This window comes from Eumetopias jubatus, unplaced genomic scaffold (genome assembly GCF_037043125.1).
Source record: "Eumetopias jubatus isolate StellerSeaLion01/CBP00866 unplaced genomic scaffold, mEumJub1_p1.0 scaffold_1, whole genome shotgun sequence".
Classification (NCBI taxonomy): domain Eukaryota; kingdom Metazoa; phylum Chordata; class Mammalia; order Carnivora; family Otariidae; genus Eumetopias; species Eumetopias jubatus.
In genome coordinates, this window is record NW_028274807.1 from 131,336,135 (window position 1) to 131,349,765 (window position 13,631).

The window sequence follows — 13,631 nt, forward strand, 5'->3', positions numbered from 1 at the left end:
TTTTACAGCTCTAATGTCTTGGTCCTCAAATGGCCCCGAAGGCTCTCCCTGGATAAGTTGGTCCCTGGGAGGGGTACCAATGATAATGAAGTGTGGTTATAAGGAGAAGCAGCTGCTGAACTACTTCCTTGAGTCATGAGGAAGGAAGAGGGCAGAACAACCTTCTGAGGGACAAGAGATGTGTGTTCCAGGTTCTCATGGCAATGTCCACTTAATTTACCTGCTAAGCTGCTAGCCAGTGAGGTATGTGAGTTTTGCCTACAGCTCTAGGCAAATTCTGTCATTAGGCAATTCATCTGTCATTACACAAAGTCTCCATTAGGAATTCTTGGGAGTCAGGCTGAGAAACCAATTTGTCACCCAACTTAAAATTGTACATATTCTCTTTGGAAAGCTTACCTTTGGATCGCGAAGGAACAGAGCCTTGAGAATCAGTGAGTGTACGTCCCCAATTAGTGGGTAATGCATCAGAAGGCCAAGACAGGTCTGGTAGTTACTAGAGATCACTAAATAAGAGGGAAAAAAAAAAAGAATTCAGAAGCAATACTGTTTAAGATGTTTGCATTACTTGAGAGTAAAAAAATAACAACTCAGATTCAAAGAAAGCAAACCAATAACTCAATTAATTTGATAAAAGGAAACAGGGAGAAGGGATCTCTACCAAATGGCCTTTGAAGCAGCACACTGTACTGTTAACTGCAATCTAATATCTAGCACTTATCCTCAGGGGGTGTTGGAAGAAGAGCCTCAGATATAGAGATGTGTACGTTTGCAATATAAATAAACTCTTAGAAGCATGCATATTTATTGCCATTTTATGTCTGTGTTTAAATGTCTCTAGTTTTGCTGCTTAGAAATTAGTAACAAAAATCTTATGAATGGGAAAGAACCAGTTTAAAATTCTCATAAAATAATATCTACCCTAATTATTATGCTTCATAAGTTACATATGTTACATTTATTCTTTTATATATAAATATTACATAATTCAGAGTTTAAAAAATATAATTTCTTCCAATTATTTTTTTCTAAAGGTAATGAGAAATTTAGGGAGAGTATCTATGCAGCATTTCTTGGAGGAAAAATGTCAAAATCTTCACAGACAAGCCTAACTGTGTTCCTTAGACTGTCATTTAATTTTTTTCCCAAATCAACCTAATTATGGGCGCAATTATTAAACACATCTTTTCAGGCAGGTCTATGTAAACTACTTCATTTCTTGGCAATCCATCTGCCACTGCTGTCACAGTCGGGCCCATTAACGACGCTTGTTTTGTAAGCCACACTGACTGCCTCCACGGCACTGATTGTGAAGAAACTTTACAGTTACCACTTCCTGTTGTTGCAACTGAATCCTTTTTATTAATCAGAACAAGCAGTTGAAAAATATTCCATAGGAAAACAATTGTGATTCTACAGAAACAACACAAATCACAAAATAAACTGTTTGTGATCAGAAATGTCCTTGCTTCTTAGATTTTTTTTCCCTTTCTTTTGTTGGAAGCACCATTTTTTGCAACAGTTTCCCACCTCCTCCCCCTTCCCAGGAACATTATGGGGAAAGGAGACAGGACTGGGCAAAATGAATAATTATAATCTACGTAAGGAACCACTTTATCATCTTCATTTCCGTTGCTGATCTGACAGCTTGTAATTTCATACATCTGCTTTCATTTGTAAAGCACTCACTTATCCTACCTTTTCTATATCTGTTCAGACTCTTTTCTTCTTATTCCTTCGTTTTGTCATATTCACATTCAGTTACCTGTTGTCCTTTTTTCTCTAGAATTCAAAAAGCTAGTATACTGAGAATGGTATAATGTTTCCATGTAGGGCTTTCTTTGAGAGCTAACAAATAAATAAAACTTAGATAATCAATTCATTTTCTAACTCATACTTTCCCAAATACTATAATGCTTATATACTAGTAACTGACCCAGGAAGAATTCTTGTATATTTTGTAAGAGAAGCAAACGCTTCTGGGCTCGGGATTCCAGGATGTGGGTTTGAATCCTGGGACACCATTTGAACCTTTTCTAAGGTTGCCGTACGATCAAAGGGCATAAATCTGTTCGGCCGATTGATAGCAGCTGCTCAAAACCTGTTGCGGATAACTGAGCTTCAGTTCAGTCATGTGGAAAACAACTTCCTGATTGAAAAAAAAAATCTGCCGACTTTATTCAATCCAATAGCTATTTGTTGAGTACCTAACCCATGGCAGGTGCTATGTTAGGAGGGGATGCAGAGATAAACAAAACACAGTCCTTACTCTGAAGAAAATTAAAGTGCCGAACGGCAGATGTAGAACAACTGCTACTACCACTAAGATGACAATCAATTCCTGAAGGCTTTCTGAGCCTAGGCCCTATGCCAAGAACTTTCCCTACATTATCTCATTTAATTTCTACGATGATCTTATTATAAGGGTATAATTATTATCCCTGTTTTACAGATGAGAAAACTAATACTTGGAAAGGTTAAGTCATTTTCCCAAATCATATAAGTGATTTGGTAGCGGAGCAGGATTTGAAATTTCGAAGCCTAGCTACAGGGTCTGAGCTCTAATACGTGACTTTGTTTTGTAAAGGCAATTGTCTTAAAAATCAGACAACATAGTGAATGCAAAGAGTCACTGCAAACAGAAGAGTCAATTAGTATTATTACTCTCATGTAGTAGTTTTAAGGAGCTTAGGAGGTCAGCATAACCCAGTCTCTAGGATAGCCTGATACAGACTGGTATTTATTTGGAGGGACGAGGGCAACAATCCTGTTCTTACAACTGGACAGAACTTTTGAAGCTGTCAGAAGCTGTAAAAAATGTATAAGGGAAGCCAACTAACGCATTAATATTCCACTTGCAGAATGAATGAAGGAGCTAACATTCCTTCTCCCATTTCTCCCTTTCATCCATCCAATCACCGAATGTTAATGAACATTTCCTGAGCACCTACTATATCCTGGACACACAGAGACAGTGCCAGCCACTGGCACTAGGGATATAATGGCAAATGAATCTGAGCTCTGAAGGGCAGCAGAACATGCCGCCTGAAATAGCTCTGTAGGGTGCTTGCTTCGGCAGCACATCCACTAAAACTGGAATGATACAGAGAAGATTAGCATGGCTCCTGAGCAAGGATGACATGCAAATTCATGAAGCAAAATACTGCTGTAGGAGTTCAGGATATGCCACCCTGAAATATGCCACTTTGGTGTATTGATTATTCTGAGCTGTAGGCACTTGAAAAAGAACAAATGCACAGTAAGACTTTCTCTGAACTCCCCTTATCTGCCTAAAGATAAATCCTCCAAAAGGAAGTCCGTTGTCATAAATTCCCCCAAGACAAACTCTGTCACAGATTCATACCTCTCATCTATTCTTCTAAGGGCCCATTCGTCTTCCCTAAAAATAATTTACTTTTCTCTAAGAGGTCTACATCTCCCCACTCTTTCTTTATTAAGATGATATTTAATCCCAAGTTCTAAAACCATATCTTTGAGAGTTGCTCATTTTCCTGAGTATCTACCATATTCAAATGAGGCATACATTTATATTTATATGTCAATATGTTAATTTTATAATTATTATATTATATAATCATATAATAATAATAAAAGATACATATATTAATAAGCTTCTGTTTTTCTTGTTAATCTGTTTTGTTTTGTTTTGTTTTTTTGGTTAAAGAATCCCAGCTGGGGGCGTCTGGGTGGCTCAGATCATGATCTCCAGGTCCTGGGATCCAGCCCCATGTCAGGCTCCCAGCTCAGCCGGGAGTCTGCCTCTCCCCCTGCTTGTGCTCTCTGTCTCTGTCTCTCTCAAATGAATAAATAAAATCTTTAAAAAAAAAAAAAAAAAGAATCCCAGATGAAAACCTAAATGGGTATAGGTAAAGCTTTACCTCTCCAACAGCTCCCTGTCTTCAGATAATACTATCTCTAATTTATTAATGAAACTTGTACTTTGAGAGCACTTTTAACTTGCAATTATATATGCTAAGTATCAAGTCCCTTTTGAATAACTGTGCCCAATTTAGAGTAGGCAAGAGAGAGTAACACATGCTGTTTTAAAAACAAAATAGCAGAGATCTGATCGAGTAAGAATTTAGTTTTGATCTTTACAGCAAAGTTTTGTGGAATGTGAGAAACTCATCTGTACTGCTGTTCCTTCTCTAGTGTTTACTCCATCAGAGCAGGGCAGTGACACAGGAAAAAATGTGAAAGATTAAAAAAAAAAGGCCGAGTTTTGGTATCTCCCTACATTTGAAATCAAGTATGTATATGCTTTAAAGACAAAGTACTGAAGCTACACACTCTGAAGAGCATATTCAGAGAAGTGGAAGACAAAGGTGAGTGGTATCTGGAAAAACATCCTGGATCTGGGATCAGATGATCTAGATTAGAATCTAGATCAGACTGCTGGCTAGTCACTTATTATGTGGGTGAACTTAGGCAAGGTACTGAACTTCATGAACTTTATTTCCCCCACTGATAAAACAATAATAATGCTTACTCTAGCTGCAGGGTTTCTGTAAGCACGGCACAGATGCAAGGTAGTGTGCTGCCCATCTTGCTTAATTCTTGATGAATGGCACTCCCTCCGCACGAAGCAGAGCCAACTTCTCTGTCTCTATTTTTTTCAAAGATTTTATTCATTTATTTGAGAGTGACGGAGATAGCTAGAGAGAGCAAGAGCTCTTGGAGCTCCCCCCCAGAGAGGGAGAAGCAGGCTCCCCACTGAGCAACGAGCCCAAAGCAGGACTCCATCCCAGGACCCTGGGATCATGACCTGAGCTGAAGGCAGATGCTTAACCGACTGAGCCACCCAGGCGCCCTCTGCCTCTACTTTTAAATGGCACACGACTGTTCTGGAGTTGTCTAAGGGAGCTGGTTTAGATAGTTTCTTCAGTCATAACAAACAAAAACATAATAAAATCAGTAAAGATAGAGGATGTTACTGTTTTGAGAAAGCTTAGAGCAATACAGTTAAAGAACTTATGGATGATTCAAAGATAACTGCACCTACAATTATAATACTTGTAAGTAAAACACTTCATTCAAATTGTTTAATTTTATATTTAGATATACTTACTTTCCCAAGGTAACAAAATGGACGGGAAACAACTAACCAAAGAACACAAAACTAAATGTAGACTTCCTTTAATTTCTCTAAAATTCAGAACAGTAATAGCTATCACTTATGAAGCATCTATAACGTGCCTAGCAACTTGCTATATATTATACACTCTGTAAATCCTCCTAATCCCCACTAAGGAAAGTATTATCATCAACTACACATTTTAGACAAGGAGATGGTATTGCGGAGAGGATGAACAACACATCCGAGGCCACTGGGCTCCCAAAAGGCAGAGAGGGCTGAACCCAGGTCTGTGTAGCTGAAAGCCTCACTCATCACCACTGTATCTTGTGCTTTCCTGTATTTCTAGCAGAAAATGTAATGACAGGAGTGTCTGTGTACACAGAAGCCAAGTTCAGACAAAGTGCAGATGGCTTCTGAATGCCAACTACGTGTGAGACACAGAGAAGCTCCTAAAATACACTGAGAACAGCCCTCCATATATAAGGCCAGGTAAAGTAAATATTTAGAAATAGGCATAAATTCTTGTAGTTAGCTATTAAGTGGCATATAAAACAAATAATCATCAATATAAAATAAAAATAATTAGCTAACAACAACAGAGAAGAAAACCTTAAGGGTTTAACATAATTTATTGTACCTCTCCACTGAAAACAAAGCTGATGTGTAGGTAAGTAAGTATCTTGCAAGGTACCTGGCACGCAGAAGACATTCAATAAATGCTATGTGTTCTGGAAAAATACTTGTTGAGGATCTAATACATGATGGAAAAAAGAAATACTTATTGCATTCATTGTCCTCAACTATTTAAGAACCCTTACTATTTTAACTTCTCCAGTTACAAAATGGCAACATGCAAAATTAGATTTCAAATGGATCAGAAAACCAGGTCGGGGTAGGGAGTAATCATAAATAAAAACAACAAAACATATTCTTCTCAGTCTTGGAGAAAGCCAAGTATAAAACTGATTAATGGCCTTCTCCATACAAAGTGATTTTTGTCTAGTGTTTAAGATTCTCCTAAGAGATTCTCCTAAGATGTTGTCCTTCCGGGTTTCCCTCCCTGGTTGGCACTATGACAGCTGCCTCTCTGAGCACCATCGATCACAGCAACATCCACTCTCAAGACCTAAGATGGACACACTCTTCCATAAACAATGGGATGGTCCTTATATCTCTGGTAGATTTTATGCAGAAATATGAGAATTTTCAATTAGGTTTTTGGAAAGAGAACAATCTCAAATTCTGAGGAGCTCACTCTTTTTTCCTAGAAAAAAACTTAAAAAAAATTTTTTTTAAGATTTTAAGTAATCTCTACACCTAACAATGGGCTCGAACTCACAACCCTGAGATCATGAGTCGCATGCTCTACTGACCGAGCCAGCCAGGCGCCCCTAGAAAAAAACCTTTAAAAAGTGCTCTTTTTAATGCTTTTCAAGCTTAATACACTTTAAACAGAATTTATTTTAATCAGATCAAACAACATAAGAGATCTTCTCAAAAATTTATACTTTTAAACATACAGTGTTGTCAGTGGAAAGGTAGTAAGCAAGCAAGCATCCAAGTGGAGGACTGCTAGTCGGTAGGGTGTGAACACAGGACAAAGGATACTGTACTAGTGAAGTCAGCATGACCACACGTTAGCTCCAGAGTGCCGATGGGACTAGGATTAAGTCTGAAGCAAATCAGTTATCTGTACAGGCTTACATTTTGTCATCATCTCTGCCTTGTTACCCATTAAGGGAACTAATGAAATGATACAGTGCAAAAACCTTTAAGCGTTTTAATGCAAGTTATTACCATTAATGCAATAACTGTAGGGATATGCCTAGAATCAGGGCCCAAGTTCTCTCTCCACGTTATAAAATGTTACAGAAATGAAATCTAAAAAATTTAGCATGTATTAAAATTTAGGAAAGAAATAGTAAGTCTGATTCATAGTTTTTGCCTTTCATTTTTTAATCAAGTTTTAACCAGTTTGGTTATTTTTAACCAAATGAAGGGAAACCATAGGCTAGGTTTTTAATTATTTGTTTGTCATTCTGGATACAGATCTGTCGAGCAATTGATTGATGAATATATCTGTTTTATTTCATTGCTTAGTGATTTTTCATTCCTTGCTCAGAAATACAGATCTGTCAGTAGAAAGGGCTGAGGTACAGAAGATATTTAAGAAGTGTTGACAATATCTCTTTCTTGTATTCACTCAGCTAACTAGCATGTATTAAATACCTATTTTGTTCCATATACTGATATGAGAAGAAAAAAGACAATCTTAGCTTTCTCTTCATATTGCAGTGGAAGAACAGCATCAGACTAATTGCAACACAGGACAGAGCTCTAACAGTGGCGCATACAAAGGGCTGTGACAACTGCTCGAGTGGAAGCCGCAAGGTCAGTGAGTGCCAGGCAACAAGTGGAAGTAAACGGAGGTAGGAGGCTGAGTGGCCCCTGTGGCCGGAGTGCTGAGGAGAAATGGAGACATGAAAGCCCGTGGGGGGCCTGTTTATCCATAGGGGATGGAGTTTAGATTTCACTCTGTATTTGCTACCTCTGCTGAAAGATCGTAAGTAATGTGATCAGATTTGGTTTTAAGGAAGATTAATGCCAGCACAAGGTGACCAGTGGAAGGGAGGAAGAGAGACAGGATGCAGAGGGGCCAGCTAAATTTTCTGGTAATACTACAGAGGGGAGAATAAGAATACTTGAAGTAAGCAAGGGGCAGGGGGGTACAGTGGGCAGAAAATGCTGGAAAAAATGGATAGGTCTTTATATGCAATTAAATTTGAGGAATGGGTGCATATGAGAGAGAAACAGAAAAGCAAAAGAAGACAATAAGAAATTATCAATAAAAATGTTAATGAATTTACATAATAAGGCTAAAGAATACAGCGACTTTTAGTTATTTCTCTGTGGAAGTTTTAAACATAGTTCTGATTTTTATGAAAGCTTTACATGTACACAGTTTCAAAATTCCAATCATCCTAGAATGCTGGTAACGAAAATAGCACTTGCTGTCTCCCACCCCCTATTTCCCAATCCCCAGGGGCACTTGCTTTCTGTTAGCTGATTAAAAAAAAAAAAAAATTACCTTCCATATTGTGGGAAAAACCATGCCAATGTTATTAACTCTGACTTTAAATATTGTCTACTGACTTCACATTCAAGAAGACAACGCTTTAATGGAGCACTGAAAGCCAACCCTCCGCCAACCTCCACATCCACACATGCACTCCTGGTCTCCCTCCCCTGATGATATTACACCGTAATTCTGGTTAAGTCAACTTTTAGAGTTTTCATTTTTATAACGAGGCAAATATTATCTCACAGCTGAGCTACTACTCCTCCTTTTTCCACAGCCTCCTTTCTTGCCTGGGGTTTATAACTCACGTTTTTCATTTGCCGCATCATGTATATATTTAACACGAGTTTAACCTTAAATACTCTCCCAGTTGTATACATCAATTTTCAAAACTTCAAAAAAATTCTTTAGGTAGTTTTATCCATTTCTTTTCCTCCCTCCCTCTCTTTCTTTCATTTTTTTTGAGGAAATTTCTCAATTTCTCATGAGCTTTCTGGCCTGTTCCCTCATCCAGGGTTGCCCTTTACCTCTTGTAAGTGTTGTATCTTTATTTCCTAGAGTACCTAGCTTCTTCTTTCTTGCTTTACACCCTTGTTTTGGTGGAGCACATCCTCTAAAAGCTTTATGCAGAGGAGATGAATTTTTTGAAAACCTCTCTGTTTGAAAGATTTACTGTGACAATTAATATTTAGGCTAGGTACAGAATTCCAGGCTGGAAGTACATTTCCCTCAGAAAATTGGGAGCACTGTTCCAGAATATTTTGGCTTCCAGTTAAAAAGTCTCAAACCATTCTAATTCCCATTCTTCTATATGACCTGTTTCTCTTCTCCCCGCCCCCATCTAAATTCATAAGTAATGCACCTTAATTTGCATGCATTTTCATATATAATGGACCCTTTCAATTTAGAAACGCATGTTTTTCTGTTCAATTGGAAATTTCTCTTTAATCGCTTCACTGATGATTTTCTCCCTTCTGTTTTTTGTTTATTCTGTGTTTGTTATTTCTTTCTACTCTCTTTCTATTAAAAGAAATCTCATTATCTAGATGTTGGATCTCCTGGCCCGGTCCTTTAATTTTCTTTATTTTCCAACTCTGTTTTATGTGCTGCTACTTGGGATACTTTCTCAATTTTATATTCCAACCATCTTATTTTCATATTTTAATTTTCAATTAATTTTTTCCTTTTTTAAGATTTCATTTATTTGAGAGAGAGAGAGTGAAAGAGGCGTGAGCTTGCACAAGCAGGGGGGAGGGGCAGGAGAAGCAGACTCCCTGCTGAGTGGGGAGCCCAGATGCGGGGCTGGATCCCATGACCTGAGCCGAAGGCAGACCCTCAGCTGAATGAGTCCCTCAGGCGCCCCTAACACTTTTTCCTTTGACTTATGTTTTTCTAGCTCTCTGAGATGTTTCCTCCTCCCTGTGTATTCTTTATGTACTCACAGTTGTTGTTTTTTTTTTTCCTAGTTGCTTGTTTAGATCTCTGCTTTTATTTTGATGCTTTCCTCAAATGTCTGGTGATTTTGGCTATCTGCTCATGTCTAAGAGTGGGCCAGTACAAAGGTAATTTGAAGAACTTTCTGTGCATCGATGGGTGGGTCTGTTAACTCTCAGGTTTACATGGGTCATTCTTGGGTGATCCCTGGGCCTAGATTTTTTAGGCCTTTTCTCTTGGGCTCACTGGATTCCCCCAGAGAAGAATCTCCCTAATTTCTTCTAGAGAGAGGCAGTCTGGTTCTAGTGTTCTGAGAACACTAGAGATGGTAAAAGAACACTGGTGGGCTCCATGTTCACTGAAACTCCCCGAGTCCCTAGTCCAGAGATCTTCCATTTTACCACCTCAAGGATAAATCCTCAACATACTGGCTGGAGACCTGAGTATATAACAGCTTCTTAAATAGACTTTCAACCAGTTCTTATTTTTTACTCTTAACTTTCTCCCTCCCCCTACCAATTTCCATGCAATACCTCGCACTGCCAATTTCTATACTTTTAGGAATTTCATGGGTTATTTCTTGGCTTTCCCCATTATCAATTTTGTATTTAGCTTTCTTGGATCTGCTAAGTCAGTTATCATTCATTGATCTGCTTTCCTACTTCCAAAATCTCTGTAATCTCCTTTCTAATTTTCTGTGTCCTGTGTGTTTATGCTAGTTTAATGGGGTTTCAGGAGCAACAGGGGTAAATGCAGGAGCTCAATATAACATTTCATATCTGATATCCTTAATCACTTCTTTAATGACATTTCTACTCAGCATATGGGCAGGTGAACTGATGGGGAAGAAGAATCTAGGTGAGGAGGCAACTGAGTGGGGAAAGCTGAGGAAGAAGGAGAGATGGGAGGAACCTGGGTGAGAAAACTGGAGAAGTCAATAGTCAGGAAGCCCACCATCTCCTTTTCTCTAATCATCACAGAGAATGACTCTATAGTCAACCTGCAGGACTATTCACAGTATGGTTTGACAGCAACAGATGGACATGGAATCTTGAGTATTTCTGGGTAAGATTCCAGTGATGCGTGTAATTTTGGTAGCTTTTGCCCAAAAAAGGTATCCTAGAGTTCCTGAATCATCTGTTGTACTGCCTTCTAGGGCAATGGAAAAATGTGGGATGGGAGTAAGAACATGGAAAGGCAAGATTATGTTATTAGAAGAGAAGACTACTTCCTCCTCTTTATAAAAGGCCAGAATGAGTATGGACTCTTAATTTTGAACAAGGAACAAAATTCGCTAGGAGGATAATTACCCTTTCATATCTCTATTCCGGTAGCTGGGTAAATCAAAATAATTTTCAGGCAACCCCCCCCTTTTTTTTAAAGATTTTATTTATTTATTTGACAGAGAGAGAGACAGCGAGAGGGAACACAAGCAGGGGGAGTGGGAGAGGGAGAAGCAGGCTTCCCGCGGAGCAGGGAGCCCGATGCGGGGCTCGATCCCAGGACCCTGCGATCACGACCTGAGCCGAAGGCAGACGCTTAATGACTGAGCCACCCAGGTCCCCAAAAAACCCCCTGACATTAAAAAGACAATGTGACACATATTAGAATGGTCAAAATACAAAACAATGTCACTACCAAATGTGGAGCAATACGAACTTTCATTCACTGCTGGTGCTAATGAAAAGTGGTACAGCCATTTTAGAGGACAGTGTAGCAACCATGTTGTGATTTTTTAGGCCTGATCATAGGCAATTACAAAGATATGATAGTTAATTTTATGCGTCAATTTGACTGGCCTATAGGATGCCCAGATAGTTGGTAAAACTTTCGTTCTGGGTGTGTCTGTACGTGTCTGAAGAGATTAGCATTTGATTCAGTGGACTGAGTGACGAGATCTGCCCTCGGTAAGAGTAGGCATCATCCAATCCATTGGGGTCCTGATGGAAGAAAAAGGTGAAGGATCAAGGTGAATCCTCTCTCTCTTCTTGAGCCAGAAGAAGGGCATTTTTCTCCTGCTCTTGGACATCAGATCTCCTGGTCCTTGAGCCTTTGGACTCTGAGACTTGTACGATAGGACCCTTGGTTCTCAGTCCTTCAGACTCAGACTGGATTATAGCACTGGCTATCCTGGTTCTGCAGCGTGCAGATGACTGACTGTAAGACTTCCAGGCCTCCATGACCGTGCAAGGCAATTCCTATAACAAATCTCCTCATATATATCTGCATTTATATTCTATTGGTTCTTTTTTCTCTGGAGAACCCTAATACAAAAAGCTCTACCTGACAAGTCTCACAGGAGAAAACTGTCCAGCCCACATCAGACATGGTGCACAGCCAGTGAACTCTAGTCTCTGAAAGGAGCTGCAGTTAAGGTCTCAGCCAACTTAGCTGGCATGACCTTTCACATATTTATATTCCTAGCCATGGTGCCTTCATTCCTAAATTTCTTTCTCTGAGCTCTCAGGTGTAGGTCCTTTTCAAGTGCCTCTGCCAGGACCTCCTTATTGGGGTAGGAAAAAGAACTCCTGAAGACACTTTTCCTCATTTGACTTAGTACCCATTTCTTTTCCACTCCTAACCTTTCCACCTCAATCCCCCACACATGCCCCCTAAACTACTGCCACCTCAGGGTCCTTAAACTATCAGAGTCTTTTGTTCAGGGCTCCTTTAACAGTGAGATGCCCCACATATATGCTATCTACCTGACCCTCAACCAGTGTGCCTTCCATGGGTGAAATGGAACAGAGGGAGCTGACAATTTCTCCAGTTTTTGGCTCTTGCTCATATGACAACAGTAAGTGATTAAAGGCTTAACTCTTCCATTTTTGACTTGTTGCTTTAGTTGGCTACTCTAACACCTAACAGCTCTGCTCTTTCTCCTGCCCAGCTCAGCTGAGCTCCTGAAATTTACCATATTATCCAGCAATCATGCTCCTTGGTATTTATGCAAATGAAATGAAAACTTACGTCCACACAAAAACTTGCACACTGATATTTGCAGTGGCCTTATTCATAGTTGCCAAAAGTTGGAAGAAACCAAGATGTCCTTTAGTAGGTGAGTAGATAAACTGTGGTATATCCAGACAATGGAATATTATTCAGAGCTAAACAGAAATGCACTATCAAGCTATGAGAAGACATGGAGGACACTTAAATATATATTACTAAGTGAAAGAAGCTAATCTAAAAAGGCTACCTACTGTATGATTCCAACTATATTGTATTCTGGAAAAGGTAAAACTATGAAGACAATAAAAAGATCAGTGGTTGTCATGGGTTATGGGGATGAACAGGCAGAGTACAGAAGATTTTTACAGCAGGGAAACTATGCAGATAATATAGTATAATGAGGGATAGATGTCACTATACATTTGTCCAAATCTATAGAAGGTACAAATTTGTTGTAAACTAGGGACTTTAAGTGGTAATGATGTGTCATTGTAAGCTCAATTGTAACAAATGTACTACTGTAGTGAGGGGTGTTGATAGTGGGGTAGGCTGTGTGTATGTGGGGGTGGGGGTATCTGGGAATTCTGTACTTTCAACTCAATTTTGCTGCAAACCTAAAACTTCTTTAAAAAGTAAGGTCTGTTTTCTAAAAAAAAATCTAACTGTAAAAAAAAATGTGCTGGGGCGCCTGGGTGGCTCAGTTGTTGGGCGTCTGCCTTCGGCTCAGGTCATGATCCCAGAGTCCTGGGATCGAGCCCCGCATTGGGCTTCCTGCTCCGCGGGAAGCCTGCTTCTCCCTCTCCCATTCCCCCTGCTTGCGTTCCCTCTCTCACTGTGTCTCTCTCTGTCAAATAAATAAATAAAATCTTTAAAAAAAAAAAAAGTGCTGCTGTGATGTATCAGCTTATGTTAGTGAAATTTTAAAAGATTTTTAAACAAAATATAAAGTAATATAAATGGTATTTGTAATTCAAATCAATATCATTATATTGATATCCATATCTGAGATGGTCATAAAATGACTGGCAAAATTTAATGTCCGAGGAGGAAGAGAGCTGGCAGTCAGGA

General features: G+C 39.2%; 1 protein-coding gene and 1 non-coding gene across 8 annotated transcripts in view; one reads left to right on the forward strand and one right to left on the reverse strand.

Annotated features, from left to right (window-relative positions):
- Positions 1-13,631, reverse strand: part of TBC1D5 (TBC1 domain family member 5) — a 570,230-nt gene that overhangs the window by 121,623 nt on the left and 434,976 nt on the right. For all 7 annotated transcript variants that reach the window (XM_028099038.2, XM_028099036.2, XM_088026316.1 and 4 more), the window contains one exon: positions 400-506. In XM_028099038.2, the coding sequence (XP_027954839.1) occupies positions 400-506 (107 nt within the window). The remainder of the gene's footprint in view (positions 1-399; positions 507-13,631) is intronic.
- Positions 3,064-3,170, forward strand: LOC114205750 (U6 spliceosomal RNA). Its single transcript, XR_003608458.1, has one exon. It is a non-coding gene; the product is annotated as a U6 spliceosomal RNA (small nuclear RNA).